This window comes from Hermetia illucens, chromosome 4 (assembly GCF_905115235.1).
Source record: "Hermetia illucens chromosome 4, iHerIll2.2.curated.20191125, whole genome shotgun sequence".
In the NCBI taxonomy this organism is placed as follows: Eukaryota; Metazoa; Arthropoda; class Insecta; order Diptera; family Stratiomyidae; genus Hermetia; species Hermetia illucens.
The window spans coordinates 122,871,786-122,887,574 of record NC_051852.1 but is presented as its reverse complement, the minus strand read 5'-3'; the positions used below and the strand labels follow the sequence as shown (position 1 = coordinate 122,887,574).

Genomic DNA, 15,789 nt, shown 5'->3' with positions numbered 1-15,789 from the left:
TTTGAAATAACCTTACTGTATTTTTTGGAATATTATCAGGTTGAGCAAAAAGTCGTTGCGTGTTTTTTTCTAAAGTGACTTATTTCTGCAAAGAACAACATTCAATCAATGATATTTTTTCCGTTTTTTTCGTTGACCTTTTGCCATATTTCCGTCAGCTTCATAATTTCCCATTCTTGAGGAGACCTGCCTTTATTAGCAAAAACTGAAGAAAGTGTCGATTTCCTCCATTCAAGGAGTTTTGAAGAGGCCGAAACAAGTTGCAGTTGTGACGGCTCCACGTGAAGCCAGTTTGCTAGGCTCATCCAAGCTCTAATCATTTTTAACCGGTCAACAACGTGTTTTCTCGTATTGTCGTGGTGGAACACGTCTCCTTTACAATTGACGAACTCCAGGCGTTTCTAAATGAGAGATGCGTTCAAACTGTCCGATTGTCGTACTTTCCATTCTTCGGTTCCTTGGCAAGATCTCAAAAAACATTACATCCTTCTAATCACGTGACACTCAAAGCATAACCTTCCTTTGATAAAATTCTGCTTTTGGAATCATTTGAGGCAGATCTTTACATCGCTACCAAGCCCGTTTGTGTTCCACGTTCTCGAAAATCATCCACTTCTCATGACTAGCTATCATTTCTTTCGAAAAGGATCGTCTTCTTGACGGTTCAGCTGCATATCGCAGATGCTAATATATCAAGTGAACTTTGAATTCATGAGGAATCGAAATATTGAGCTGGTTCATGTATCCTAGCTTCTTTCAATGCAAGTGAACGCTCATTTGACAAGCCTCTAATATTTCTGCAATGTCTGGCGTATTTTAACGTGGATTTAACTTGATCGCTGCCACAATTTTGTGATCATAAAGTATTTTTAATATCAAAAATTCCTATCGCAGAATTTCTTAAACCAATTTTGGCACTGACGTTTCTTCGAAGCACATGATTTTTCACGGGCTTCATTCGCGTTCTTCCCTTTACGAATATATGACGGAAATTCAAAGTTTACTCTTCCATTCCAACCTCTTTTGAAATCTTTAAAACTCAGCCAAATCGCATAATTTTTCTAAAGAATCAAGCTTAAAGTGTCAGATGTCAATGGCATATGACAAAAGTTTATACGAATGATCACAATGGAGCCAAAAGTATACCGTCACTATCTGCTATAAAAAAACGCAATCACTTTTTACTCAATAAATTTGGAAAGTAAATTTTCAGTAAATTTTGAATTGCCTTGAATTTGGATTTCAGTACCAGAGGCAGTTTCTTTTTAAAAGGATTTTCAGAGATGCACTCTTGCAAGCTTCCCATAAGATACTTGTGTTAATCGTGTTAATGTTTACTGAACTGATGAAGAGTGGACTCTCATACACAAGCTGATATGTATCTTTCTCAACCAATATATAACTTTCCGGCAGATCTTCGAAATAACCTGCATCGCTTCTGTTTTCTTTCACTCCCTCATCAAAGCCTTCATAAAATATTTTAACTTCTAATAATGTTGCATTTTTCAGCTTGAATTTGTATTTGTTAAGAATATCTGTTTTGTCTCTTTAAATCATCTTCTCGGGAATCATGTTCGTGTCTCACGTAATAACAATGACTTCATACCTAGACAGATAGAAAACGGACCGTTGGTGATAATGCCTAGGAAGCATAAGACATTTTACACATTTTTGAATGCAGAACTATTGGCCATTGCTACACTCGTCGAGCGACAATCGCTGTTTGACTACTATTTGTACTTCTACTTCATTACATGCATCCTTTGTCCTCAACTAATAGCATCGGCAATAATACGCTTTTATCTTTTCAAGTACTTGAAAAATATTTACTGCATTTCTGCAACGGCGGCGAATGCTTTCATTGTGATCGATTTTTTTAAGTTACCATAACATATTTTTTCCTTCTCTTGACCATATCTAATTCAGAAAGATTTCATCTCATTTATTTATTAATTTATTTATTTAATGCCTCACGCTCTTAGTTGTAAGTGAATGAATAAGAAATTGACTGATGGTTTGACTGAGCGGCTTTATGCGATTTTTGGCAATATTTTTTTGAAAGCGAGTGCGGGAAGTTGCTTCAAATATGCACACACGTTGTTGGTGCCGATTTCAAAAACTGTTTTGTATTTCTTTTGCTCCTTACGGTTTAAGGCAATAATTGGCATTGTAGCAAGTAAAGATACTTCGCATTATGAATATTCATCCCTAATCCTTCCAATTTCGCATAAAGTTGTCAGCGACCCTCCGTCGCGCATCCCAAGGGTAATTTGTTGCTTGCATTTAGTCATATACTCTGTCAACGAGTAGTATCATAATTTATACAAGACATACATATTTAAACATGAATATTGTTTTTACTATATTGTACGCTCTTCTAAATTTCCTTTGAAGGAGACCATTTTTTGACTATTTTTCCCTTTTATTTCAGGTATATTGTTTGACTTTTCCAAAACTTCATTTTTTTCTGAATTACTTTAACAAATTTTTAATACACATTAACTTAACATTTTGGTAGCACACTTGCGAATAACTAACAGCATGATAAAGACAATATTTTAAAAGTAAAAAACAAAAAGGACATTTTTAGCCACGCAGTCACGCCGGAGACTTTTTCTAAAAAAGTTTCCATATTCCAGTGCTCTGTTGCATGCTGCATATATACAATACAAAATAGACGTATGTTTGGCTGTTCGCTTGGATGAGTGAGTGCTTTGCATGTGGTTGTACTGAGTCGTGTATGGTAAGAAGTGGATGAAAACATGCCCAAAAGACGAATTGCAAAATTGGTTTTGAAGCTTTTTTCATAAAGTTTACTGGCAGCCTAGATATATGAATCACAAAAAGGTCGCCACGCAATGTTTGCATGTTTGTTTGTTATTGGGTTGTGGCGTAAGAGTGCTTCGTTTAGGTTCACGCTACATTGAACTCTAAGGATACATCAATATCATCAGATGCATCTATCTGAACACAAGCAAACTTTCAGAATACTCTGTTTAGACATGTTGTGTACTCTGTGGTTTTTGTTGTTTTATTTCTCTTTTTGTTGGTTTGTAGCTTTATATGTGTTTTTATTTTGTTTCATAGTTTTTTTCCAAGTTTTTTTCGCTATTTTCAGTTCAACATTTTGACGCCCTTTTGTGTTTTTTTATGAAAACGAAAATATATTTCGACCATACTGTTAACTATTCAAATTCTCTATCTTACTTTTAAATTCTCCATTTTCCTTGAAGCAATTTACTCCTTTTCCCTGCCTGCATTTCAACCACATTGTATCCAACTTACTAAAGTGTTTTCTTGTTTTAATGAAAATTTAGCAAGCCGTCATTGAGAAGTTCAACTTATGCGAAGAGGCCCTTACTGGTTTGCTGAAATGGATAGCTACAGTGGAACAGAAAATAGCCAGAATTGGTGGACCCAAGGAGAAGGTGGATGATTTGAGAAATCAAATCAACTCTCTCAAGGTATTAAAACTTCGAAACGAACAGTTAATGGATGAGTTGTCTTGAAATTTATTTCATTAAATTATAATTGCAACACCAAATAATAAACTCAAACTATATCAAAATCTCTCTTTTCAGCAAATCAAAGACGAAATTGAAAGTCAATCACGTCCAGTAGCTTCCTGCCTAGAACAGGTACGTCAAATAGTCCTAACCGGAGGCGATGTTCTTAGTGCTCCAGAAGTAACAACATTGGAAAATTCCGGACGTGAATTGCGATCTCGGGTCGATCGTGCTAATGATCGCACACTTCGTCTCCTGAAACGTTTGGAGAGTGCCCGCGATGAGTTAACCAAGCTTCGTTCAGAACTTGACATATTCTCAGGTTGGCTACAAACAGCTAGACGCACCCTGGAAGATAAGGAGCGATCACTGTCCGATCTTACCAGGCTTTCATCTCAATCCGATTCGATTCGTGAATTTGTTAGCGATGTAATCGCCCATCAAGCCGATCTTCGTTTCATAACAATGGCGGCACAGAAATTCGTTGATGAAAGCAAGGACTTCTTGCAAGCTTTGAATGATTTCAGAACATCGCTGCCTGATCGCTTGCCGCATGTAGAACCACTCGCAAGCTCGGAAAGTCCAATTAGGCAAGAAGTGTCATTAGTGTCGGCTCACTACAAAGATCTATTGCATAGAGCTAATACATTATCTGATCGTCTATCGGGTCTCGGTGGAAGACAAAGGGAGTACCAAGATGCCCTAGATAAAGCCAGAGATTGGTTAAGAGGCGTTCAACCACGCGTATCTTCTGTGTTGTCCGATCCAGTCGCTGCAGATCCACAAACCGTTCAAGATCAAATGAACGAAGCTAAATCCCTTCACAATGAATTCCTAACCCAAGGTCGATTGGTCGACAACGCACAACAAGCACTTGATACTTTACTTCATTCTTTGGCCGGCCAGCTTAGCCCATCCGAAGTAACAGCTTTAGAAGTGCCAGTGGAAGATCTGAAAGACAAGTACAATCAACTTTTGGACGCTTTGGGAGATCGTTGCAAACTCCTCGATACAGCCCTAGTACAATCACAAGGCGTTCAAGATGCTTTAGATGGGCTTGTTGGTTGGGTCAATCAAGCAGAAGACAAATTCAAACTGCAGTTCCGTCCAGCATCACTTATCAAAGAACGTCTCCAGGAACAAGTGCGAGAACATCGCTCACTGTTGGCTGATTTACAATCTCATCAGGCTAGCATCGATAGCGTAACAGCATCAGCTCAAGATCTTATGGCGTCTGCATCTAATGCTCGCTTGGCCAAGAAAATCGAATCAAAATTAGCCGACGTTACAGGCAAATTCGAAAAACTTTTAGATAAGGTCGTGAAACGTGGCGAATTTTTGGATGAAACTCTTGCTCAACTTATCAAATTCGATCGCGACAGTTCTACATTAGAACAAGAACTTTGCAATCTCCAAGAATCGCTTGAAAGCCGCGAGCTAGCTTCATTGACTGCCGACGATCTAGCCAATCGTATGCATGAAATGTCACGAATGAAGGACAAACTGCGTCCAATGTATGAAGATTGTACTCGCTTAGGCAAAGATTTAATTTCACAACGGGACGTTACCGATACGGGACCAGTGCGCGATCGCGTCAAGGCATTAGAGAATCAATGGAAGAACTTGGATTCATCGCTTGACGAGAAAGCCAAATTATCGAAACAGAAGGCTGAGCACTTGAGTGCCTACGAGAATTTGAAAGATCAGGTTCTAGCCTGGTTAGCCAGTATGGAAGCAAGAACCAACGCCCTTGCACCGGTTGCGGTAGATGTTGAGCTAATGCGTCAACAAAGCGAAGAGCTTAAACCCATTATCAAAGACTACCGTGACTATGGCACATCAATCGACAAGGTCAATGACCTAGGTGCTCAATATGATGCTTTAATTCGTCCAGATAGTCCTGGTCGCAAGCGTTCATCTTACAGTCCTATCAAGAGAGTAAGCCCATTAAGACGCATGTCAGGAGATGCTAGAACACCAAGTCCAACTAAAGGTGTACATATGAGCCCATCAATCTCTCCACTTTCTCCTGGATCTAGTGGATTTGGTAGTCGCCGTTCCTCTCAAGATGGCTTCCAGATCAGCGAAATGACTCCAATTCAACAACAACTGAGTGAAATCAACAACAGATACGGCTTGATTGGAGTCCGTCTCAACGATCGCCAAAATGAATTGGATACCCTACGTGAAGAAGTGAAGAAACACCAAGAAAACCTGAAAACTTTATCCAGCTTCTTAGATAAAATCCAACGCCAAGTACCAAAAGATTCTATGGGAAGCAAAGATGAAGCTGAACGTTGCACTAAGCAAGCTAGAAAGGTCCTGGAAGATATGTATGAAAAACAAAGTCTTTTGGATTCTACGAAAGCCCAAATCAGAGATCTATTACGTCGCAAGCCCGATGTACCTGGTGCAGATCGTTTGCGATCCGATCTCGATACGGTAGCAGATCGTTGGAAGAATCTCAGCGATCTTTGTAAGGATCGTATCAACTTCTCCGAGCAATTACGCGATTTCCTAGATACGCACAACAACATGATCAACTGGTTAGACAGCAAAGAACGTATGCTCACTGTTCTGGGGCCTATTTCATCTGACCCACGAATGGTGCAAAGCCAAGTCCAACAAGTGCAAGTCCTCAGGGAAGAATTCCGTACTCAACAACCACAATTGAATCATCTTCAAGATATTGGTCATATAATTTTGGATCACTTGAAAGAATCGTCACCAGAAGGACAAGCTGTTTCCAAGAAACTACGTGATGTCCAAAGCAAATGGGACGATCTGGTTGGCCGATTAGACGAACGCGCCAACAGTCTTGGTGCTGCAGCTGATACCAGCAAAGAATTCGACGCAGGACTAAGTCGCCTACGGGAAGCACTTCAGACCATTAGCGATAACTTGGACGCTCTTCCCACTGACCGTGATCATCAAGAAAATCTACGCAAGATCGAAAATCTTGAACGCCAATTGGAAGGACAACGACCTCTACTGGCCGATGCTGAGGAAGCCGCTAATGCACTGTGCAAGGTTTTGGGAGATGCAGCATCACGTGCCGACGTCAAGGCCCGCGTTGGAGCCCTCGAAAAACAATACCAAGCTCTTCAGAAGAAGCTGGATACCAGGAAAGCTGAAACTGAAGCTGCATTACGAGATGGCCGACAATTCGCTGAAAGCTGTTCCAAAACTCTTGGCTGGTTGGCAGGAGAGTTGTCCAATCTTTCAGATCGTCTTCAGGTCTCTGCCCACAAACCAACTCTTCAACATCAAATCGACACACATGAACCCATTTACCGCGAGGTTATGGCACGAGAACATGAAATTATCATGCTTTTGAACAAAGGCAAAGAGCTCACAGCTAAGGCAGGTACCACAATTGACAGGTCGATCCAACGTGATTTGGAGCGAATCCAACAACAATGGGAGAAGCTACGACGCGATGCTGTAGACAGGCACACACGACTTCAAACGTGCATGGAACATTGCAAAAAATATGGCCAAACATCAGAAACTTTCCTGTCATGGCTGCGAGGAGCTGAAGATAAACTTGCTGATCTCCGTCCAGGCTCTCTGAAGAAATCGCATTTGGATCAAAGACTACGCGAATTGCAAGCTTTCCGAAGTGAAGTTTGGAAACACTCCGGAGAGTATGAGAACACCAAGAGCTTAGGAGATACTTTCTTGGCTGCATGTGACGTAGATAAGGAACCTGTTAAAGCTGAGATCCAGGATATTCGAGAACGGTGGGAGAAACTCAACAACGATCTTTTGAACCGTGCTCAAGAACTTGAAACTTGCGCTCGCCGCTTGGGAGATTTCAATGACGAACTTAGAAATCTTGATCATGCAGTGGGACGATGCGAAGATCGTTTGGCAGCTCATGATTCCTTAGGTGGAGCAGCTAAAGATCCGAAACTATTAGAACGAGTGAAAACTATCAGAGAAGATGTGAACGCCTTGAAGAAACCTCTTCAAAGTCTTAAATCATTGGCCGGCGACATAATAAGCGAAACTCGTGCAGCTGGCGGAAATGCTGATCATATTTCGGAAGATGTAGATGGAATTGCCGACCGCATTGACGATTTACAAAACCGCTTGGATGACCGCTGCGGACAACTGCAATCAGCTGCAACCGCTGTCTCACAATTCAACGAACAAGTTAAGAAGCTTGGTTTGGACTTAACCGACCTTGAAAATGCAGTCGATTTGCTCTCACCACCAGCCCGTGAAGTTAAAGTAGTTATGGGACAAATCAAGGAAGTTGCTGACATTCTAGACAAAATTGATAGAACTACAGAGCAATTGGCTGATGTGGAAAAATGCGGAGAAAAGCTAGTCGATTCCGGATTCTCTCCAGATACAGTCCAAACACGTGAACAAATTGCTGGTTTGAAGAAGACTCTGGGACGCCTGGATAATCGCTCACGGGATCATGAAGATGCCCTCCATAGTGCCTTGAACGCCCTTCAGAAATTCTATGATGAACACACTGGTGTCTTAGAAGATCTGAAGGACATTAGTGATCAACTGAAGGGTATGAAACCAGTTAGCTCTGAATTAGAGCAAATACGTAATCAACAAGAAGACTTCCGCAAGTTCCGCGCACGAGAAGTAGAGCCCGTTTCACAGAAAATTGATGAGGTGAACCGCGCAGGACGAGATCTAGTTCGATCCGCTCAAAGTGGAGTTTCAACAACGCAGATTGAAAAAGATCTTGAGAAATTGAACAAGCGCTGGAATGACTTGAAGGAAGGCATGAATGACAGAGAACGTCGTTTGGACGTCGCCTTACTCCAATCTGGAAAATTCCAAGAGGCTTTGGATGGGCTTGCCAAATGGCTTTCTGATACAGAAGAGATGGTGGCAAACCAGAAACCTCCAAGCTCTGATTACAAAGTCGTTAAAGCACAACTTCAAGAACAAAAGTTCCTTAAGAAAATGCTTCTGGATCGGCAAAACTCCATGTCATCTTTGTTCAACCTCGGACAAGAAGTTGCTGCAAACTGTGCACCATCAGAGAAGGCAGCAATTGAACGCCAATTGAAAGAACTCATGTCTAGATTTGATGCTCTGACCGATGCCGCTAAGGCTCGTGAACAGGATCTAGAACAGGCTATGGAAGTAGCCAAACGCTTCCAAGATAAACTCTTGCCATTGGTCCGTTGGTTGGATACCACAGAACGTGCCGTTAAAAATATGGAACTTATTCCAACTGATGAAGAAAAGATCCAACAAAGAATCCGCGAACACGACAGACTTCATGATGAAATCGTTTCGAAGAGACCTGACTTCACGGAATTGGCTGATATTGCAGGACAATTGTTGCAGCTCGTTGGTGAAGATGAAGCAATTGGCCTAGGAGAGAAGGTACGAGGAACAACTGAACGTTATACTAATTTAGTGGAAGCAAGCGAAAATGTTGGTCAACTGCTTGCTGAATCCAGGCAAGGACTCCGTCATTTGGTTTTGACTTATCAAGATCTAGTCGCTTGGATGGAAAGCATGGAGAAAGAGCTACACCGTTATCGCGTAGTACCAGTTCATACTGAAAAGATTTTAGAGCAGATGGACCATCTTGTCGAATTGAACGAAGATATTGCCAATCATGCTCAGAATGTTGAATCAACAGTGAACGCAGGCTCTGAGCTAATGAAGCACATTTCAGCTGATGAAGCTATTCAACTAAAGGACAAACTCGATTCCTTGCAGAGAAGATATGGAGAGCTTACCAACAAGGGAGGTGATCTGTTGAAACAAGCCCAAGAAGCTCTTCCATTAGTCCAACAATTCCATGACGCACATAATCGGTTGGTTGATTGGATGCAAGGCGCAGAAAGTGTACTGGCAACCGGAGAACCTAGACAAGCTGACATTTTACGTCTTGAGACAGAACTTTCTGAAATGAGACCACTTTTGGAAACTTTGAATTTAGTTGGTCCACGACTATGTGCCCTCTCACCTGGTGAAGGTGCTTCTACCATCGAAAGCTTGGTAACCAGAGACAATCGTAGATTTGATGCTATTGCCGAACAAATCCAACGAAAGGCTGAACGGCTTCACTTGAGCAACCAACGGGCTCGAGAAGTTACCGGAGACATCGATGAACTTTTGGAATGGTTCCGCGACATGGACGCCAACTTAAGAGATGCCGATCTACCCTCCATGGATCCGAAAGTGGTTCGGGCTCAATTGCAAGAACACAGATCAATTAACGACGATGTTTCCAGCCAAAAGGGAAGAGTACGAGATGTTACGGCCACAGCTAAGAAGGTTATTCGTGAATCACCTCAAAATGAGAATACAGCTGCCTTACGTGAGAAACTGGAGGATTTGAAGGAGGTTGTGGATACAGTGATACAACTTTGTGGAGATCGACTTTCAGTTTTGGAACAGGCCCTGCCACTCTCAGAACATTTCGCTGATTCGCATATTGGTCTGTCTACTTGGTTGGATGATATGGAACATCAAATTTCGATGCTTGCAATGCCTGGCTTACGAGCTGATTTGATTACTGCTCAACAGGACAAGAACGAGAGATTGCTGCAATCCATTGCAGAACATAAGCCTCTTCTCGATAAACTTAACAAAACTGGAGAAACGTTGGCAGCTTTAGTTGCGGACGATGATGCAGCGAAAATATCCGAAATCCTTGACTCTGATAATGCTCGTTATGCCGCTCTTAAGACAGAACTTCGTGAACGCCAACAAGCTCTAGAAAACGCCCTTCAAGAATCAAGCCAATTCTCTGATAAACTTGAAGGCATGCTTCGAGCCCTGGCTAACACTGTCGAACAAGTCAACCAACTTGACCCGATTTCAGCAATGCCTCAGAAGATCCGAGAACAGATTGACGATAATTCAGCTCTTATTGATGATCTGGACAAGCGTGGTGATGCATTTGCCGCTGTTCAACGGGCAGCGAACGATGTCATTGCTAAGGCTGGAAATAAATCTGACCCAGCAGTTCGTGACATCAAGAAGAAATTAGATAAATTGAATAATCTCTGGAATGATGTACAAAAGGCAACAAAGAAACGAGGAGGCTGTTTGGATGATACTCTGGCTATAGCGGAGAAATTCTGGCGTCAATTGCACGCTGTAATGCAAACCCTCCGAGACCTAGAGGAAGCCCTTTCCTGCCAAGAGCCACCAGCAGCGCAACCTCAAGAAATTCAGAAACAACAGGTTGCACTTCAAGAAATCCGACAAGAGATTGACCAAACTAAGCCTGAAGTCGAAGAAGTTCGCCGAACTGGAAATAATTTAATGTCACTCTGTGGTGAACCAGATAAACCTGAAGTTAAGAAACACATTGAAGATCTAGATCATGCTTGGGATAATATCACCGCTCTGTATGCTAAACGAGAAGAAAATCTGATCGATGCAATGGAGAAAGCCATGGAATTCCATGAAACTTTACAAAATCTTCTCAAGTTCTTGAATAAGGCTGAAGATCGCTTTGCTAAACTTGGTCCACTTGGATCAGATATTGATGCCGTGAAGAAACAGATCGAACAATTGAAACTATTCAAGGATGACGTAGATCCTCATATGGTTGAAGTTGAAGCTCTAAATAGGTGAGAAATTTCAGTTTTGTCTAAATGTTTGTTGTGTTATTTTCAACCGGAATAGAATGTATTTGTATCTATTTGGGTGTGCAATTATTTCTCGGCCTGGTTATCATCAGTCAAAACTATTCAGTACTTCTTCTGATTTGTAATTTTAAAACACTTTTGGTGATTGGGTTATACTGAATTTTACAAAATTTATAGCACGCTTGTGCGCATAAGTGGCAAATTAAAACAATAACTGTTCCGATTGAAATATATTCAAAGAACAATATTTTCTTAATATATATTTCTACTTTTGTGCAAATTTTCTCTTTTCCAATATTAACTCAAATTCAATCATTTCTTCGCAAAAATAATTCTTACAATCAAACGATCAACATCCTAATGAAAAATAAAACTTTTAAATTCATGTAACGAATATACACATCTTGTGCACATACATATGTTTACTTAAATCTCTGCCTCATGCGTGAAACTCCATGTATCGTTTCCAACAGAGCTCTGAACAGGCAAGACTTCAATTTTTAGTATTTTATATAGTTTGTGTGTGTTTCATGAAACAAGAGTGTTGCTTGCTATCGCTTCTATCAACTGATTATCATTCCTCCTTCTTCTTTGGTGTGGATTGAAATCAAAATGGATATTGAAACGAATTCTTTATATTAATACGTTGAATGTTTTCATGCTTAGTGCCGTTTGTTATGTCATCAATTTTCATTGTTATGGAATGCAATTAACATTTAGCTCTAAATTGGACCATCTTTAGCCCACCCCATTTATCGTTATTGTCCTACTTTGTGTTGAAATCTTCTAGAGTTGGTAATGCAGTAGAAATCCTCGGAAGGGAGCTTACCTAAAATGCTTTTCACCCACTTTCGATTCAAATATTATTATGGATCTCGCTTCACCTCTTTGTAAAGCGTAGGACACCACAGAGCCTCTTTTTCTTATTCTTACTTTTTTTCTGTATCATTTTCATCATACTTAATACTGTGCAAGCCATAAGTTCAGGCATCGAAACAAGCACAGACACAAATGCAAACATCCATGACGAGATGGAATGAGAACTCAAGGCAACAAAAGCCATAGAGAAACCCCCAACCAAATGGGCCATTGAACCGACAAAAGTGTGGATGGGAATATGAATGGACGGATTCCCTTTGGGAACACTTCTCACACTGAAAACCAACCAGATTATAGATGTATGTCCCAGTATTTGTCTCCATACTTCTATCGTATCACAATGTGATTTGTGTATCGCCGTCAATAATATCTTTGCCCTCATGGCAAATGATTTCAGCCTACTCGAAATCCAAGCTTTTCAACTCTCTCCCTCTTTAAATTTTAGAAAACATATTGATTAGAACATCCATCAAATACGAAACTCATTGCAGAAAAATTTAATCAACAAATTCATGATTTAATTTCAAATATGTGAAAGAATCTAGCGATTTTCATCCTATACTTTGTCCACCATTTAACTAGTTTGAAATCATTTAATTTAGGAATCATTTTCTACTATTTCTTGTTTGAATCAGTTCTTTAGTAGGTCATGTTCTAGGATAGATTACATATTAAAATTAACCTCATTTCAATTTCATGCGCTATTTAAAATGTAACCATTAACATTACGCAAATCCTATAATTCATTTAAGAGTTGTTCCCTTTTATGTGAACTTCATTCAAGTCTGATCAAACATTATGTGGAACCTAGCAACAGTAATTCCATCGTTAACCTATACAACGCATTGTAACCCTTTTAATTGTATTTGCTTTGCTTGCAATCGAGTTCAACATGATTAAATATAATAATAACTCGCATATAATCACTCAGGCAAGCCGTTGAGCTGACGGAGCGAACATCTGCTGAACAGGCAGCATCAATCCGTGAACCTCTGAATTCAGTCAACCGAAGATGGGAAAATCTACTCCGAGGCATGGTTGAACGCCAAAAACAACTGGAACACGCTCTCTTACATCTTGGTCAATTCCAACACGCCCTCAACGAACTCTTGGTTTGGATCGGAAGGACAGATACTACCCTCGATCAATTGAAGCCTGTATGTAGTCGCTTGCTTGGAATTAATTAATCAAACATACATAAATCAATAAATTATATTACGTTATCTCTTTCACAGATTCCTGGTGACCCACAACTCTTGGAAGTTGAACTTGCGAAACTCAAAGTTCTTGCAAACGATATTCAAGCTCATCAGAGCTCAGTGGACACCCTTAACGATGCCGGAAGACAACTTATTGAATCCGAGAAGGGATCACTTGAGGCTTCAGCTACCCAAGAGAAGCTTCGAAAACTCAATGACCAATGGAGAAGTCTTCTACAAAAGGCTTCAGATAGGCAGCACGAATTGGAAGAAGCTTTGCGTGAAGCTCAAACATTCAACGCAGAAGTTCAAGATATTCTTGGATGGCTGGGAGATGTTGACAGTGTGATTGGAGCTAGTAAACCTGTTGGAGGATTACCAGAAACTGCCACGGAGCAATTAGAACGCTTCATGGAAGTATATAATGAACTCGAGGCCAATAGACCTAAAGTGGAGACCCTTCAAGCGCAAGGGCAAGAATTCATCAAGAAACAAAACCAGATGAATGCTCCATCGAGCAATTTGAATCATACGCTCAGAACGTTGAAGCAACGTTGGGACGCTGTTCTTGCTCGAGCTTCCGACAAAAAGATCAAACTAGAAATCGCTCTTAAAGAAGCTACTGAGTTCCACGATACACTGCAAGCATTCGTTGAATGGCTTACTTCAGCCGAAAAACAACTTGCCGGTGCTTCACCAGTTTCCCGTGTACTAGAAACAATCCAAGTTCAGATCGATGAACATAAAGTTCTCCAGAAGGACATCAGCACTCATCGCGAAGCAATGTTGCTCTTAGATAAAAAGGGAACGCACCTCAAATATTTCAGCCAAAAGCAAGATGTTATTCTTATCAAGAATCTTCTTGTTTCTGTTCAACATAGATGGGAAAGAGTTGTAGCCAAAGCAGCAGAACGAACTAGAGCTTTGGACCATGGCTACAGGGAGGCACATGAATTCCACGATGCCTGGTCCAACTTGTTGCAATGGCTCAATGAAACCGAAACTATCATTGACAACCTTTCTGAAGAGGCAGCATCCAGTAATGACAAACAAAAGATTAAGAAGCATTTGGACAAGGTGAAAGAAACCCAACGGAACTTATCTGCCAAACAAGGCCAGTACGATACAACCATGCGTAATGGAAAGAATCTCATTGATCGCGCTCCAAAAACAGACGAAGCAGTTCTCAATCAAATGTTGACAGAACTGAAGGAAACTTGGAGACGAGTCTGCACCAAGAGTGTTGATCGCCAACGAAAATTAGAAGAGGCTCTACTTCTATCTGGACAGTTTTCCGAAGCTTTGCAAGCCCTTTTGGAATGGCTTCGTAAAACACGTGCCCGACTGGCTGAACAAGGTCCAGTACATGGTGATCTTGAAACTGTGACCGCATTAGTTGAACATCATAAACATCTCGAACAAGACCTTCAAAAACGAGCAGCACAAATGCAAAGCGTCTTGAAGACAGGCCAAGAGTTGGCACGCTCTGATGACAGCAGGGAAATTTCCAAGCAACTTTCTGAAGTCCAAAGGCTCTGGGAAGATGTTGAAGATCTTAGCTCGAAACGTGGAAGTCGCTTGCAAGAAGCATTGCGTGAAGCTGAACGTCTTCATAAGTCTGTGCATATGCTCCTTGAATGGCTTTCCGAAGCTGAACAAAAGTTACGATATGCACAGGCTGCTCCAGATGACGAAAATACAGCCCGTGAATTGTTAGAAATGCACACTAAATTCATGCGTGAATTGCGAGAGAAGGAACGCGACAAGGACGATACCTTGAATTTGGCCCAAAATATCTTAGATAAGGCACATCCTGACGCTATACCCATCATTAAGAACTGGATGACTATCATACAATCGCGATGGGAGGAAGTGTCACAATGGGCAATTGGTCGTCACAATAAACTTGAAAGCCAATTGCAATCGCTCAAGGATCTTGATGACACAATTGAAGAGCTCTTGGCATGGCTCGCCGGATTGGAAGCAACACTCATTAGTACGTATTGAAACAATATTTGATGAAGTATCTTATGGTGATGCGCTACTTAATATTTTTTTTCAATCTAGATCTTGAACGAGAACCCTTGCCTGATGAAATTTCTGTTCTGGAACAACTTATTGCGGATCACAAAGAGTTCATGGAGAATACAGCTCGTCGTCAGCCAGAGGTGGATCGGGCATGTAAACCGAAACAACCTTTGGCTGGTACGAAAGAAGCTCGTAAGCCTAGTCGTACCGCGAAAACACCTGTGTAAGTATTTTTCACGTTTTCTTATAATTATGAGAAAATTTCCTGCACGATTTTTTTATTATCTTGGTGAATATATAGAACGGCTGAAAAGTTCTGGGATTTATTTTCCGAAGTTAGGGCATTTTTAATATAATTTTTTTTGTTTTTTTTAACTTGATCAAATATATTCGGAAAGGTTGTTACGAAATCTTACATGTATACTCTCCGATAAGAAAATGAAGGTACGGCGGCTAAAAAATGCTTAGGATAGTAAGTGATCAAATTGAATTGTATACTTTCCATTGTTGGTAAAATTTTTTATTTCGCATCAAGCCACCGTTGTTTCAGTCGGCCTTTTGGTGACCTACCACCGACTTCGA

The 15,789-nt window shown here is 40.8% G+C and overlaps 1 protein-coding gene across 50 annotated transcripts in view; it reads left to right on the top strand.

The window, feature by feature from the left end:
- The window catches only part of LOC119653756 (dystonin), a 525,582-nt gene that overhangs the window by 481,360 nt on the left and 28,433 nt on the right, over window positions 1-15,789 (top strand). For 31 of the 50 annotated variants that reach the window (XM_038058717.1, XM_038058714.1, XM_038058716.1 and 28 more), the window contains 6 exons: window positions 3,318-3,464; window positions 3,582-11,083; window positions 11,575-11,586; window positions 12,912-13,137; window positions 13,216-15,175; window positions 15,247-15,430. In XM_038058717.1, coding sequence (XP_037914645.1) covers window positions 3,318-3,464; window positions 3,582-11,083; window positions 11,575-11,586; window positions 12,912-13,137; window positions 13,216-15,175; window positions 15,247-15,430 — 10,031 coding nt within the window. The remainder of the gene's footprint in view (window positions 1-3,317; window positions 3,465-3,581; window positions 11,084-11,574; window positions 11,587-12,911; window positions 13,138-13,215; window positions 15,176-15,246; window positions 15,431-15,789) is intronic. The other 19 variants (XM_038058703.1, XM_038058692.1, XM_038058727.1 and 16 more) reach the window with 1 other exon arrangement.